Here is a 14,709-nt window from a genome sequence, read left to right as displayed (position 1 = left end):
TCCAAAAGTTGTTCTAGGAACTCTGCATATATTATTTAATTTTTATAATAAACCCAAGGAAAGTCATAGGTTTATTTAGTTTGATCTCATAGAAGATGACCTAAGCTTTCTGAGAGAACATTCGGCTGTCCCAGACTCCCACAGCTAACAAACATTCGGACTGGGGTTTGAACACAGGTCTAAGAAGCAAAGCCTTTGTGTCTGTATCCATTCCATCCCCTTTCTGGTTCCATTTCAGGGAACTCTCACCTCTCAACTGAGATGCCAGAATTGCCTCTTAACCCAGTCACCTTGCATCTACTCTTGCTTCCTCTAAAATCTCTTTTCCACATTGTACATAGAGAAATCTTTTTAAAATACAAACTTTGATCTAACAAATGTCTCCTCCACTTCTTTATACACATTCACTTTGACCTTTAGTGTCTTCCTCTTGCCTTTGAGATGAAGACAGAAACCTGTTACATGCCTACGAAGTCCCTGGTCTCTCCCGCCTGGTCCTGTAACCTCATCTTTGGTACTCCCTCCTATTGTTTACCCCAGCCCTTTCCTGGAATATGGTGTGCTCTCCCCTGCTGGAGGCCCTTGACATGAACTTCCTTCCACCTGGAAAGGTCATGTCTCCCTTCACCTACCTCATTCTTTCCCAGCTTTTATACCCAGCTCAACTGTCATTGCTTCAGCGTGACTTTGTCTTACTTCCCAATATACACTCTACTTGTACCATTTAGAGCACTCACTACAGTTATCATTTTACATTTCTCTACATATTCTTTGATGAATGCTCTTTTCTCCTGCACTGTAAATATCGTGAGGACAGGAACCATTGTGTCTGCAGCACTGAGGCCAGTGCATGGCATGTAGTCGGCATGCAGAGATGTCTTTGTGTTCACAGTTAAGTGTGTAACAATGAGCCATGCTGTGGGGTGTTCTATATTTCTTCTCAGCTGTATTTCTCTAATATGGATAAAACATAATCATTTAGCTGTGTTATTTTTGAAACATCATCTTGGAAGGATTTTGATAATGCTTTGCAAACCTTAACTATTGTTATTTAAGGAGGAGAAAACTGCTGTATGCCTGATTGGCTTGAAGCCAAGCTTGTTGCTGTGATGGTCTTGCTGGCCATAGATGTGGAAGGAATGAAGAGTGAATATAGGTAAGTGTTTCTAAACTTAAAACTTTCTTTAAAAAAGGCTAATCAGATTTATGGTACATATTCAGACTTTTCAATGATTGGTATGGAATTGATCACAGTGTATTAAAGGAAGGAACTAGAACATTGGCAGTATGCTTTAAAAATGTTTAAAATTAACAATAAGTTCATAGGATTAGAGGTTTAAACTAGAGAAGGTCAAAAAAAAACTATATACACAAATCATAGGTTTTGTATGAGAATATTAGAAGAATGGGCTGTAAGGTCCTAGCATAAGATTAGGTAAAGACATTTCCTGGATTTTACCCTTTTGTAAAATGTGTTATTTTTTTTAAAAGGTAATAAAGATAAAACAATCTAATTTATATTTTGAGAAACATGAGCAGATTGTCACCAGATTATATAATTGTTGCAATAAGCAGCTTCATTAGGTAGTGTATGTATTTGCATGATAATACAATTAATTTGATTAACATCAAATCTCTTTTCTAGACAAAGTTTTAGTACTAAAGTTAGTGATAACAGTTTTTCACAAATCTTTAATGCTTTATATATTTTTTTGTTAACATGTCTCATTTCCTTGACTGGCATATATTTGTTTTGTTTTTTGGTTTTTTGCAATATGGAAGCGAGGTCTCAGCATTTTAATTTGCCAGTAAATTGGATATAGGATTTCATTCATACTGTGCCCAAAGTTGAGAACATGTGTTGCTCCCTGTGCTTTCTTCACCAGTGAATCGCTGAACTCACTGAAAAAGCACAAACAGGAAGGTCCATCCTAATAGGTTCTAGGTGTTTGGATCATCCCTAATAGTAATTCTGTCCAATGGAATCATTAGCTAACCAGTTCCACGACTGTAGATGGAAAACAATTTCTTTATGCTTTTGAAATGCTTGATTTGGGCGTGTCTTTTAATGTCTAGTGAAAAGCGGAGGACACAGAATGTATTAAGGATATTCTTAGATCCTCTCCTGGATGCCCTTGTGAAGTTTGGTACAAATGCCTACATGCCCTTGCTGAAAACTGACAGATGCCTGCAGTTGCTGTTGAAGTTACTGCACACTTGCTTGTTGAAAGGTTCCAGTACCCAAGATGGTGAGGATCATTAGTTTCTGTTGGTGTTTTGCTGGATATATCGTTGGTACTCAGAATGAGAGGAAATTCCTGACCTTTTAACTTCGTGCATTCAACAGATATTTACTGAGTATCTCCTGGTGGTGCTGGGGATGCAGAGGCAAAGTAGCAAACTGCCCTCACCGAGCTGGCATTTTAATATTTACATTTGTTGCTCACTGTTGATTTTAGAATGTGATTTCATTTGCTTTTGCTTTTTTTTTTTCCCAATGGGCTCTCATTGATTTCCAGACTATTGAAAATGATCACTATTTCATACATGTTTTAAGCCAAGATCCATTTCTAATTGCCACTGTGCTGCTGGATGTTGCAGAAAGTAAACTAAAGCATGAGAATAGTAATAATTTTATAATTATTTGTTTTTAAATGTGTTCATCCCTCAGCACCTCTAAGTAGAAAATACTTCATCCAGGAAGTACAGTGGTGGTAGATGGAAGCATTGAGCACTTTCTTTGTTCCTTAAACTAAGATTTATATAAAACAGTAGTTGAAAACCCATGGACATCAGATATGAAAATATCGATGGGTAAGCCTTGATTCCCAATCTTTCTGACCAGTTTCATTTGGAATTTTAGAAATTTTCTATTTAGAAAAGAGTATTCTAGAGAAGCATTGGTATTAGGTTAAACCTGAGGATAATATGAAAGTTTAGATTTTAATATAGGCTTGTGAAATATTAAAGCTTGTTTCCAAGTTCTGGTATTTTTGGTAATGGTAGCAGAACCGAATGCTGTACACATAACAGTAACTTTTTATAAGACTTTTAACTCCTTTAAGGGCATAAATTTGGGTTCATTTGACATGTCTTGACTGTTGAAAGCACTAGACTCAGTGCCTTCAAGTGCAGGACTGGGTTACGGGTACCTTTTGGAAAATTGTTGTGATATTTGATACACACAAGAACGTGTGATGGTTATATGTAATTATGATGCAAAGTAATTGAATAAACACCCATGAACCGCCACCATGGCATTTGTTGCTAAGAAGGAATTTACCTGTGACTCCTCAATCCCTGCCTTTTGCCTCCTTATTTTGACTTTTATCTGTATCACTTCCATGCACTTAAAAAATGGTTTTACCACATAAATCGATACTCCTCAGCAATATATTGTCTCATTTTCCTGCTTTTGAGCTTTATAGAAATGTTACTTTACTGTAAGAAGCCTTCTGTAACTTTTTCACGTAACGGGTTTCTAAGAATCATCCATGCATGTCCTTTCTTACACTTCGCATTTTCCCCGTTGTGTTACCTTCCATTGTGTGATGACACCACAGTTATGCGTTCTTCTACTGCTGGACACTGGATTGCATTTTGTCTACTACTATTATGTACAGTGCTGCCTTGAACACTTGTCTACATGTCTCTTCTAGGCCTGTGTCTCTCCAGGGCACATGCGTGCCCCTGGGGCCAAAGTGACTGGTTCTTAGAGTATGTACATATTCAGCTTTTAAGATAATGGAAAGTTGTTTTTCTAAGCAGTTGTGTACACGTTTTATGTTCTCATCTGCAGAATGTAAGTTCCCATTGCTGCTCATGCATCTCTCATTATACTACAAGTAAGAGCCAAAGAAATCAGTGTGTAATTTTGACACTAGTTGACTTCCAGATAATTGGTAAACCATAATAAGCTTAATTAACTTTATGTTTTTTTAACTGAAGTATAGCTGTTCACACTGTTGTGTTAATTTCTGCTGTACAGTAAAGTGATTCAGTTATACATATATTTACCTTTTGTTAATATTCTTTTCCATTATGGTTTATCACAGGATATTGAATATAGTTCTCTGTGCTATACAGTAGGACCTTGTTGTTTATCCATTCTATATATAATAGCTTATATCTGCTAATTTAGATCTATTTAACTAACTTTAAATAGATCTAAATCCTGAAAGGATTTCTTTGATGGGGGAAGAGGAAAAGAGTTTTTCCATTTTATAAATGAGTAAATAATCTAGGATTAACTACTAGTACAAGGGTCAGTGAACACATAATGGTAAAGTCAGAAATAACTAGGTACAGTAAGCCATCTGTATTTATGAATTCAGCCAACCATAGACTGAAAATATTCAGGGGAAAGATTCCAGAAAGTTCCAAAAAGCAAAACTTGAATTTGCCGTGCTCCAGCAACTATTTACATTGTATTTACAGCTATTTATATAGTATATACGGGGATACTTGGCTAAGCCTGGGTCTGCTGCAGAAGGGAAGACGTGTAAAATTAAAACATACTCCTGGGAAATGCAAACACATTTTCACCTACTTACGAGCAATAATGGCTTATGTGGGAAAACCCATTTTACTTAAAACTCCCCCAAAGATGTTCTAAAATGTTCAAAATAAACTAAAGCCTAATTCATAACTTTGGTTAAATGGTCTCTGCTGCTTCTGTCAGCTTAAAGCTCTAAATAACTGATGTTCCAGTGGTTATTTTTTTAAATTCAGAATAACTGTACAATGTTTATCTTAATATTTGAGGAAACGTACTTGTAGTTACACTATAACTCTCCCTTTGTTGCATTGGATTATATGGGTCAAAGTAACTGGCCTTATCACACTTCTGTCCTAACTACTTGCTGAATGTGTCACAATATCCACATATAATATATTGGGTTGGCCAAAAATTTCGTTCGGTTTTTGCCATACCATCTTATGGAAAAACCCAAACGAACTTTTGGCCAACCCAGTATATGTGGATATATCCACATACACTATCCACGTGTAATCCTTGTTGCTGTCACTTTTTTCCTGAGTTGCTTTTGTTTTCTGGCCTTGATCTTTTGTGTCTCTTTGAACTTTTCCTCCTGAGGTAGCTTTTATTTTTTAAAAATTGTGGTAAAATATACATAACAAAATTTACACTTTAACCATTTTTTTTTCTTTAACGTCTTTACTGGAGTATAATTGCTTTACGGTATTGTGTTAGTTTCTGCTGTATAACAAAGTGAATCAGCTGTATGCATATGTATATCCCCATATCCCCTCCCTCTTGCTTCTTCCTCTGACCCTCCCTATCCCACCCCCTAGGTGGTAGCAAAGCACTGAGCAGATCTCCCTGTGCTATGTGGCTGCTTCCCACTATCTATCTTTCTGTCTTACATTTGGTGCTGTATATATGTCCATGCTACTCTCTCACTTCATCTCAGCTTACCCTTCCTCTGCTCCCTGTGTCCTCAAGTCCATTCTCTACACCTCCATCTTTATTCCTGTCCTGCCCCTAGGTTCATCAGGACTTTTTTTTTTTTAGAATCCATATATATGTGTTAGCATACGGTATTTGTTTTTCTCTTTCTGACTTACTTCACTCTCTATGACAGACTCTAGGTCCATCCACCTCACTACAAATAATTCAATTTCATTTATTTTTATGGCTGAGTAATATTCCATTGTATATATGTGCCACATCTTCTTTAGCCATTCATCTGTCGATGGACACTTAGGTTGCTTCCATGTCCTGGCTATTGTAAATAGTGCTGCAATGAACATTGTGGTACATGACTCTTTTTGAATTATGGTTTTCTCAGGGTATATGCCCACTAGTGGGATTGCTGGGTCATATATTAGTTCTATTTTTAATTTTTAAGGAACCTGCATACTGTTCTCCATAGTGGCTGTATCAATTTACATTCCCACCAACAGTGCAGAGGGTTCCCTTTTCTCCATACCCTCTACAGCATTTATTGTTTGTAGATTTTTTGATGATGGCCATTCTGACCGGTGTGAGGTGATACCTCATTGTAGTTTTGATTTGCATTTTTCTAATGATTAGTGATATTGAGCATCTTTTCATGTGTTTGTTGGCAATCTGTATATCTTCTTTGGAGAAATGTCTATTTAGGTCTTCTGCTCGTTTTTGGATTGGGTTGGTTTTTCTTTTGATATTGAGCTGCATGAGTTGCTTGTATATTTTGGAGATTAATCCTTTGTCAGTTGCTTCATTTGAAAATATTTTCTCCCATTCTGAGGGTTGTCTTTTCGTCTTATTTATGGTTTCCTTTGCTGTGCAAAAGCTTTTAAGTTTCCTTAGGTCCCATTTGTTTATTTTTGTTTTTATTTCCATTTTTCTAGGAGGTGGGTCAAAAAGGATCTTGATGTGATTTATGTCGTAGAGCGTTCTGCCTATGTTTTCCTCTAAGAGTTTTATAGTGTCTGGCCTTACATTTAGGTCTTTAATCCATTTTGAGTTTATTTTTGTGTATGGTGTTAGGAAGTGTTCTAATTTCATTCTTTTACATGTAGCTATCCAGTTTTCCCAGCACCACTTATTGAAGAGGCTGTCTTTTCTCCATTGTATACTCTTGCCTCCTTTATCAAAGATAAGCTGACCCTATGTGCATGGGTGTATCTCTGGGCTTTCTATCCTGTTCCATTGATCTATATTTCTGTTTCTGTGCCAGTACCATACTGTCTTGATTACTGTAGCTTTGTAGTATAGTCTGAAGTCAGGGAGCCTGATTCCTCCAGCTCCGTTTTTCTTTCTCAAGATTGCTTTGGCTATTCAGGGTCTTTTGTGTTTCCATACAAATTGTGCAATTTTTTTGTTCAAGTTCTGTGAAAAATGCCATTGGTATTTTGATAGGGACTGCATTGAATCTGTAGATTGCTTTGGATGGTATAGTCATTTTCACAGTGTTGATTCTTCCAATCCAAGAACATGGTATATCTCTCCATCTGTTTGTATCATCTTTAATTTTTTTCATCAAGTGTCTTATAGTTTTGTGCATACAGGTCTTTTGTCTCCTTAGATAGGTTTATTCCTAGGTATTTTATTCTTTTTGTTGCAGTGGTAAATGGGAGTGTCTGTACTAGACACGATTAAATTATACACTTTTGTTTTTTTTTGCGGTATGCGGGCCTCTCGCTGTTGCAGCGCACAGGCTCTGGATGCACAGGCTTAGCAGCCATGGCTCACGGGCCCAGCCGCTCCACAGCATGTGGGATCTTCCTGGACCGGGGCACGAACCCATGTCCCCTGCATCAGCAGGTGGACTCTCAACCACTGCGCCACCAGGGTAGCCCCAAATTATATACCTTTAATGGGTGAATTGTAAGATATGTGATTTATAGCTCAATAATTTATTGACCATATTTATGTGGATCTATTTCTGGATTCTTTTGATCTGTATTTTTATCCCTTGCCAATACTGTACTGTTTTGGTTACTGTAGATTTACAGTAAGTCTCTAAATAGGTATTGTTATTCTTTCAAATTTATTCTTCTTTGTCAGAAATATTTCTAGCTATTCTAGCTCCTTTGCCTTTCAATATAAACTTTATAATCAGCTTGTTTGCATTTACGAAAAAAATCCTGCTGGAATTGATTGGAATTGCATGAAATCTACAGATCAATTTTTTTAGAATTGCTTTCTTTATTATATTGAGATTTTAATTCATGAATATGGTACGTCTCTTGATTTATTTAGGCTGTCTTTTATTTCTTTCATCAGAGTTTTTTAGCTTTCAGCATATAGATCCTGTGCAGGTTTTGTTAGATTTATATCTTTTGGAGGAAGATTATTGTAAATGATATATTTTAAAAATTTTTGGTTTTCAATTGTGCTTTGCTAGTATACAGAAATGTGATTGATTTTTGTGTGTTGACCTTGTATCCTGTAACCTTGCTGAAGCACTTAATAGTTGTAGCAATTTTTTTAATAGGTCCTTGGGATTTTTTGGTAGACAGTGATGTCATTTGTGAATGAGGACAGTTATATTTCTAGAGTTGCCCATAGTGTTCCCTTATCCTTTAAATGCCTGCAGGATCTGGGGTCTGAAGTAATTCCTTTTTAACTCCTGATAGTGGATGTGGTAGTGCTCTCTCTCTGTCTCTCTAAGACTGGCTAGTGGTTTATCAATTTTATTGACCTTTTCAAAGAACCAACTTTTGGTTTCATTGAATTTTCTCTGTTGATTTTTCTCTTTTCAATTTCATTGATTTCTGGGTTTTTATGTTTACATCTTTGTGCTTGCTTTTGTTTTATTTTGCTTTTTTATTGACATTTAGGTGGAAGCTTAGATTATTGATTTTAGATCTCTCTTCTTTCTTAAAATTACATTTAATGCTATGAATTTTCTTAAGTTTTGTTGTAACTGCATCCCACAAATTTTGGTATGTTGTATTTTCAGTTAAGAATATTTTCTGATTTTTTTTTTGAGACTGTCTCTTTTACCCGTGAATTATTTGGAAATGTATTTAGAGATTTTTCTGTTGTCTTTCTGTTATTGCTTTTTAATTTAATTCTGTTCTAGTCAAAAGAGCATACTTCGTACAATTTCAACTTTTAAAAAATTGTTAAGGTTTATTTAATGATCTAGGTGTGGTTTATTTTGGTAACTATTCCATGTACACTTGAAAAGAGTATGTGTTCTGCTGTTGTTGGGGGGAGTGTTCTATAAATGTCAATTGTATTCAAGAGCTTCATGGTTTTTTTCAGTTTGTATTCTTGCTGATTTTAGGATTGTTGAACCCAACTATAATTATGGACTTATCTCTTACTCTAGGGATTATGATGTACATACTTTTTACAGTCAGCTTAGAATTAATATTTTACCACTTAAAATTAACATAGAAATGTTATTACCTTATAGGTCCCTTACCCTCCTCTCCCCCATTTATTACAGATATCTTACATTTACTCTTGTTGAAAATCCTACTGGATAATGTTATGTTTTTTGCTGTCAACCATCAAACAAATTTTAAAGACTCAAGAGTCTGTTGTATTTACTAAGATATTTACAGTTTGTTTTGCTCTTTCATCCCTGACGTTCCATGTTTTCCTGTGGCATTGTATACCATTTGTTCGAAAATGTCTTTTAATATTTCTTTTGTAGCAAGTTTCTTGGCAATGAATTCTCATAGTTTCCCTTCATCTGAGAATGTCTTTATTTTGCCTTCTAAATAATATTTTTGTTGGATATAAAATTCTGGTTTGATAGGTCTTTTCTTTCAGCAATTTAAGTGTTCCATTTGCTTCTGGCCTCCATGGTTTCTCAATAGAACTCTGTAGTCATTCACATTGTTTTTCCCCCAGGTAATAAGTTGTTTCTCTGTGCTTTCAAGATTGTTTCTTTGTTTTCGGTTGTCAGTAGTTTGGCTATACCGTGTCAGATTGCATATTTTATTGATTTGTTTTCAAGTTCACTGATTCTTTTCTCTTGCATCTCCTTTCTATTAATCCCATCCAGTGAGTTTTTAAATTTTCAGTTATTGTACTTTCCGTGATAAAATCTCTGTTTGGTTTTTGTGTATATCTTCTATTAGTTTCCTGAGACTTTCTGGTTTGTTTCAAGAGTGTGTGTTGATTGATTGTTGAAGCATTTTTTAATAGCTGCTTTAAAGTCTTGGTCAGGTTATTCTTAAATCACCATCATCTTGGTGTTTTCATCCGTAGATTCTTTTCCCATGTGAGATAGGGAATAGCTCACGCTTCATATACCCAGTTATTTTTTACTGTATCCTAGATATTTTGAATATTGTATTGTGAGACCCTGGATCTTGGTCAGATCCTGTGGACAGTGTTGATATTTTTGTGTAGCAGACAGTCAGTCTGTCTTGGTTTAGGCCTCAGTTCCTGATGTTCCAGCTTTTGTGGGTGCTGGTTCCACTGTCAGTTTTGTTTTCATGTCCTTTGCGGTGCTCTCTTGACCTGTGCCCCACGTGTTCCATCTGGTGGTCAGGCTAGGACCTGTGCAGTTGTCTGTTAGTTCCGTTCTGAAAGTCTTTGACGTGCTGAATAGTATCACATCCAGGCCTAGCAGTTCAGGGGTAAGCCCAGCACTTCATAAGCCACTTGCTGGGGCCATTTTCCTGAGCGCCTCCCTCTCTGGAATCTCCTAAGTACTCACCGTCCGGTTCTCTGAGATTCTCCTCTTTCATTCCCTGACCAGAATGTGGGCGCCCAGTCTGCTGCCCACTTTCTTGACGTGGGTCCAGTCTGTAGGAGGACAGAAGCAAACTCACCGCTGTTCAGGGTTACTTCTTTCTGAATCCATCTGCTGCTTTTTGCCTTTCACAGTCTTCAAATGGCTGTTTCGAATATTCCGTGCAGGTTTTGTAGCTGAATTCAGTGAGAGAGGGCAGTGTGTCTTTGTTGCATCTTATCCAGAACTAAAACGCCTAAATGATTTTTAAGATTAATTGTAGATATCCCCATGGTATTAATGACTATTATATTGTTAGAATTCATTTTTGGTAAGTGATTCATGTATATGCGTAACATAGGTGAGCTTTTACTAGACTGTCGGGTGTACTTTGTACCAAATAAACTTATTTCTCTCATTTTAGTTGCACATACAGACGAAGTGTTTACTCTTCTTCAGAACTTTGTCATGTCTACCACAGAGAGTGTTTCAGAATTTATTCTCAGAAGACTTACTATGAAGGAACTAAGTAGTGTAAGTATGTATTGGAGTAACTTTTCAGTCTTTTCATCAATATTTTGAGTGATTACTGACTGGCAGGCACTGTATTAAGTTGAAAATTAACGTGATAGTTTCTCAAAAAGTGGCGTTTGGGAGCAGAAAAAAATATGTTTTAGGGCTTCCCTGGTGGCGCAGTGGTTGAGAGTCCGCCTGCCGATGCAGGGAACACGGGTTCGTGCCCCGGTCCGGGAAGATCCCACATGCTGCGGAGCGGCTGGGCCCGTGAGCCATGGCCGCTGGGCCTGCTAGTCCGGAGCCTGTGCTCTGCAACGGGAGAGGCCGCAGCGGGGAGAGGCCTGCGTACCGCAAAAAAAACAAAAAAAAAGGGAAAGGTTAATGTGATTTTATCCTTCAGATGGAAAGATTTTTAAAAGTAAACTCATATAATAGTTTAAAATTATTTTGAAAAATCCACTCTTTAATACATTAGGTATTAGAATTCCCAATTAAGCACATTTATTTGGTAGCTTATTAGAGTTTAATAAAAATCTCTTCCCCCATGTTCCTTCCCCTCAGCAGCGTGATGGTATTTTCCTTCCCCTCAGCAGCGTGATGGTCAGTATTTAACAACTGGCTCTTGGGGGAAAAGCCCTAATTTGTAGTGTTTATCAGTTTCCGTGGTTGATTTCAAGCTACCCGCACGGGGCCGTGAATCAGGGAGAGATGAACCGTCCCCCTCACTTCACAGAGGAAACAGCAGCCTCCGCCAGCGTCACCCCCGCTTCAGACTGCCAGGTGTCTGCCTCACCCACCCCTGAATCCATCCTCCCTGCCTTCCCTCCCTTACAGGAGAGGAAGGCGGTCTGGATCTCATCCCCTCCCATTTGCTCAGCGACTTTACCCTGTTGATCAGCCTCTCTCTTTCTTGTATTTCTCACCTCTCCTTTCCTCCTGGATTCTTTCCATGAGCGTTGAAACAGTTTTAAGGGTCCCTCATCTAACAAGAACCCGCTCAGTTCCGCATTCCTTCTGGTGCCCTGTTTCCTTCCCTTTGTGAGCTGGTCTGTAAACAGACCCCTCAGCTCCTGTGAGTAGAAGTGGCTCCTTTGTCCTGCACCTGGCGATGCTTTTCAAACCATGTTTCTCTGGACACCCTCAGCCCCAGTGGACACTGTTGACACCTCCACCTTGAAACGCTGGCGTTTATGACGTCATTCTCCTGCTGTTTCCCATCACTCTGGCCGTTACTCCCACCAATGTCCATTCTCTGCTGTGTAGCCTTGGAAGTCAGAGGTTTTCAGGTTGGCCCGGGCCCCTCCTTTTCTCATTCTCTCCTGTCTAGGTGACCTCATCGGCATCCCCAGCTTTAGTTATGCCAGGGACCCTCCCATTCCTTTCTACCTCAGACTGACCTTCTGAGATGAATGTGCATTCAGCCAATTGCTGTTTGACAACTCAGGTTGAATTTCCCCCATATACGCTATTTAAAACTGAACTCCTTATCGTTCCTGCAGGAGGTTATCCACCTTCCCCCGCCCCAGGTTCCCTTCTCGGTGGATGTACATGATCCAGCCGGTTTCTTCAGGCCTAAAACTTGGGAATCCTGGCAGCTTTATCCCTCACTCTCACCCTCTGTGTTGTCTTGGCACCAAGCCCTGGCGTTGTTTCCTTCTCTCTGCATTGTATCCTAGCGCTCGGCAAAGCGCCTGGCATCTAAGCGTTGCTCAGTAAAAACTAATAAACTGAATGAATCCTGTGCTTCCTGTGTGCCACGGAAGCCTGAGGGTAGAGTCATTGGCACAGCGATAATAAGCAAGGCTACCACTCAGGGCCAGTCCCTTCAGAATGCTTTCTCTCACTTAATTCTTTCTTTTTTTTTTTTTTTAGATGTTGGGGGTAGGAGTTTATTAATTAATTAATTTATTTTTGCTGTGTTGGGTCTTCGTTTCTGTGCAAGGGCTTTCTCTGGTTGTAGCAAGCGGGGGCCACTCTTCATGCGCGGGCCTCTCACTGTCGCCGCCTCTCCCGTTGCGGAGCACAGGCTCCAGACGCGCAGGCTCAGTAGTTGTGGCTCACGGGCTTAGTCGCTCCGCGGCATGTGGGATCCTCCCGGACCAGGGCTTGAACCCGTGTCCCCTGCATTAGCAGGCAGATTCCCAACCACTGCGCCACCAGGGAAGCCCTCTCACTTAATTCTTTCAACAAAAACCCTGTGACGGAGAGATACTACCCTCCCCATTTTACGGGTAAGGAATCTGAGGCCCAAAGAGGTTAGGTCACTTGCAGTAGGTCACAGAGCTGGTGATGGTAGAGCTGGACCGAACCCAGTCTGCCTGTGTCTATGAGTCGAGAAGCCCTGCCTTTAATTCTGTCCCCTTCCCTGCCCCCCATCCAGCTTACTATCTGTGATATGCTGGGTAAGTTGTTTAACCTCTCTGAACTTAGGAAAGTGGGACAGTGACCATTCCTTGTGAGAATGGAGTATTACAACTGCCTGAAGCTAAGGAAGTGGCAGTGGCAGTTGCTATACTTGTTATTGTGATTATTTATGATGTGTTAGCCTGGGAGGCAAGAATTGGTAGAACATAGTTTCTGCCTTCCAGGGTCTCATAATCAAGGTGGGGAGCCAGCTGAGTAAGTCGTGCTGAATGCAGAGTCACCGTCTAAGCACAGAGGAGGACGTGCTTAGCTCTGCCTGGGGAGTTGATGGAAGGCGTCTTGGAAGAGATGACTTCTCCTCTCATCAATGTCGTCTTTTAGTACTTTTAGATAAACTAATTTATTTCCTGCCTAAGCTCTCATAGCTTTGTGAAAATCATGAACCTTGCTTGTTAAGTGTTTATTGTTTCTCTTAGGTTTCAGATCTGGATCGTTGCCATTTGTACCTGATGGTATTAACTGAACTTATAAATCTCCACTTGAAGGTTGGATGGAAAAGAGGCAACCCTATTTGGAGAGTTATTTCTCCTTTGAAAAACGCATCCATTCGGCATCTTCAAGAGATGGACCATGGACAGGTAATCCTCTTTGCTTCAAGGCTTGTAATTATGTTGAGTAAGGCATACACAGAATACATATTTGACTATTAGACAATATTTTGATACATAAAAAGCATCTGCTGAAATTTAATTTTGAAAATAATATCCCTTGTTCATAATATTTGATGAAGATTGGGACTCCTGTCATAATATTAGGTACATAATAAAGGTGTGGTGACTGCAATCGTAAAATCATTTAGATACAGAGAGTGGATTTTCACTAGGTGTTTTGCCTGGGTACCAGTAAGGGACATTCTGATGTGTCCAAATTCACCAGTCCAGTGTCCAGAGCCTCCATGCTTGGATTTCTACCTCATTTTCTAGCCCAGTTGTTTATAGCATCTCCCCTTCTGTTCCACAGAGCCCCCGATGCTGCAGTCACGCTAGGCCACCATAGGGAGCTTCACAGATCACAAGCACATGCCATATCCAGCCTCATCTGGGCTTTCATTGTGTCTGGTCCTTCTACTGAGAACGCCCTCCCCTCAACATACACTTGTCAGTATCTGGTGCATCCTTTTCGTCCCAGCTCAAGTAACATTTTCTCTTAAATGAAATTTGATCAGTGTCTCATCCTTTTCATTTATCTGTTGCTCTTTATGCCTCCATTTTTGTGTTTTTTTCCATCTTACTTGTTTTTGGAATAATTTATGTGTATATGTCTTCTCCACTAGATTTTAGTACCTAGAGGCATTTCTGAAACATGATATATAATAAGGCATAGTGATTATGAGCACAGGCTTTGGAGTTAGACTTCCTGGTTCTGAATCCTGGCTTTATCTTTACTAGCTGTGTGACCTTGGGGAACTTACTTAACCTCTCTGTGCTTCATTTACTGCACCTGTGAAATAAGGGTTATAAGGTTGATGTGAGAATAAAGCAAGCTCATGCATGGTAAACCTTTAGAACAGTACCTGGCACATAGAGAGTCCTCAGTAAATGTTAGCTGTTTTCGCTTAACACACATGGTAAGGGTTTTAAAAATTTGAGCTGAATCATAGTCTAGTCTGGGCTGCTAATTAAAA

At 39.1% G+C, this 14,709-nt stretch overlaps 1 protein-coding gene across 3 annotated transcripts in view; it reads left to right on the top strand.

Moving 5' to 3' along the window:
* Positions 1–14,709, top strand: part of TARBP1 (tRNA guanosine 2 -O-methyltransferase TARBP1) — a 66,251-nt gene that overhangs the window by 27,292 nt on the left and 24,250 nt on the right. For all 3 annotated transcript variants that reach the window (XR_014016700.1, XM_081244591.1, XM_081244592.1), the window contains exons 11-14: positions 1,057–1,156; positions 2,077–2,249; positions 10,570–10,679; positions 13,502–13,663. Coding sequence is in view for 2 of the 3 variants with exons in the window: in XM_081244591.1 (XP_081100717.1) it covers positions 1,057–1,156; positions 2,077–2,249; positions 10,570–10,679; positions 13,502–13,663 (545 nt within the window). In the remaining variant the exon portion in view is untranslated. The remainder of the gene's footprint in view (positions 1–1,056; positions 1,157–2,076; positions 2,250–10,569; positions 10,680–13,501; positions 13,664–14,709) is intronic.

Source organism: Mesoplodon bidens, assembly GCF_964165515.1.
Source record: "Mesoplodon bidens genome assembly, chromosome: 1".
Lineage (NCBI taxonomy): Eukaryota > Metazoa > Chordata > Mammalia > Artiodactyla > Ziphiidae > Mesoplodon > Mesoplodon bidens.
The sequence above is the reverse complement of the archived record's forward strand: the minus strand, read 5'-3'. Positions and strand labels throughout refer to the sequence as shown.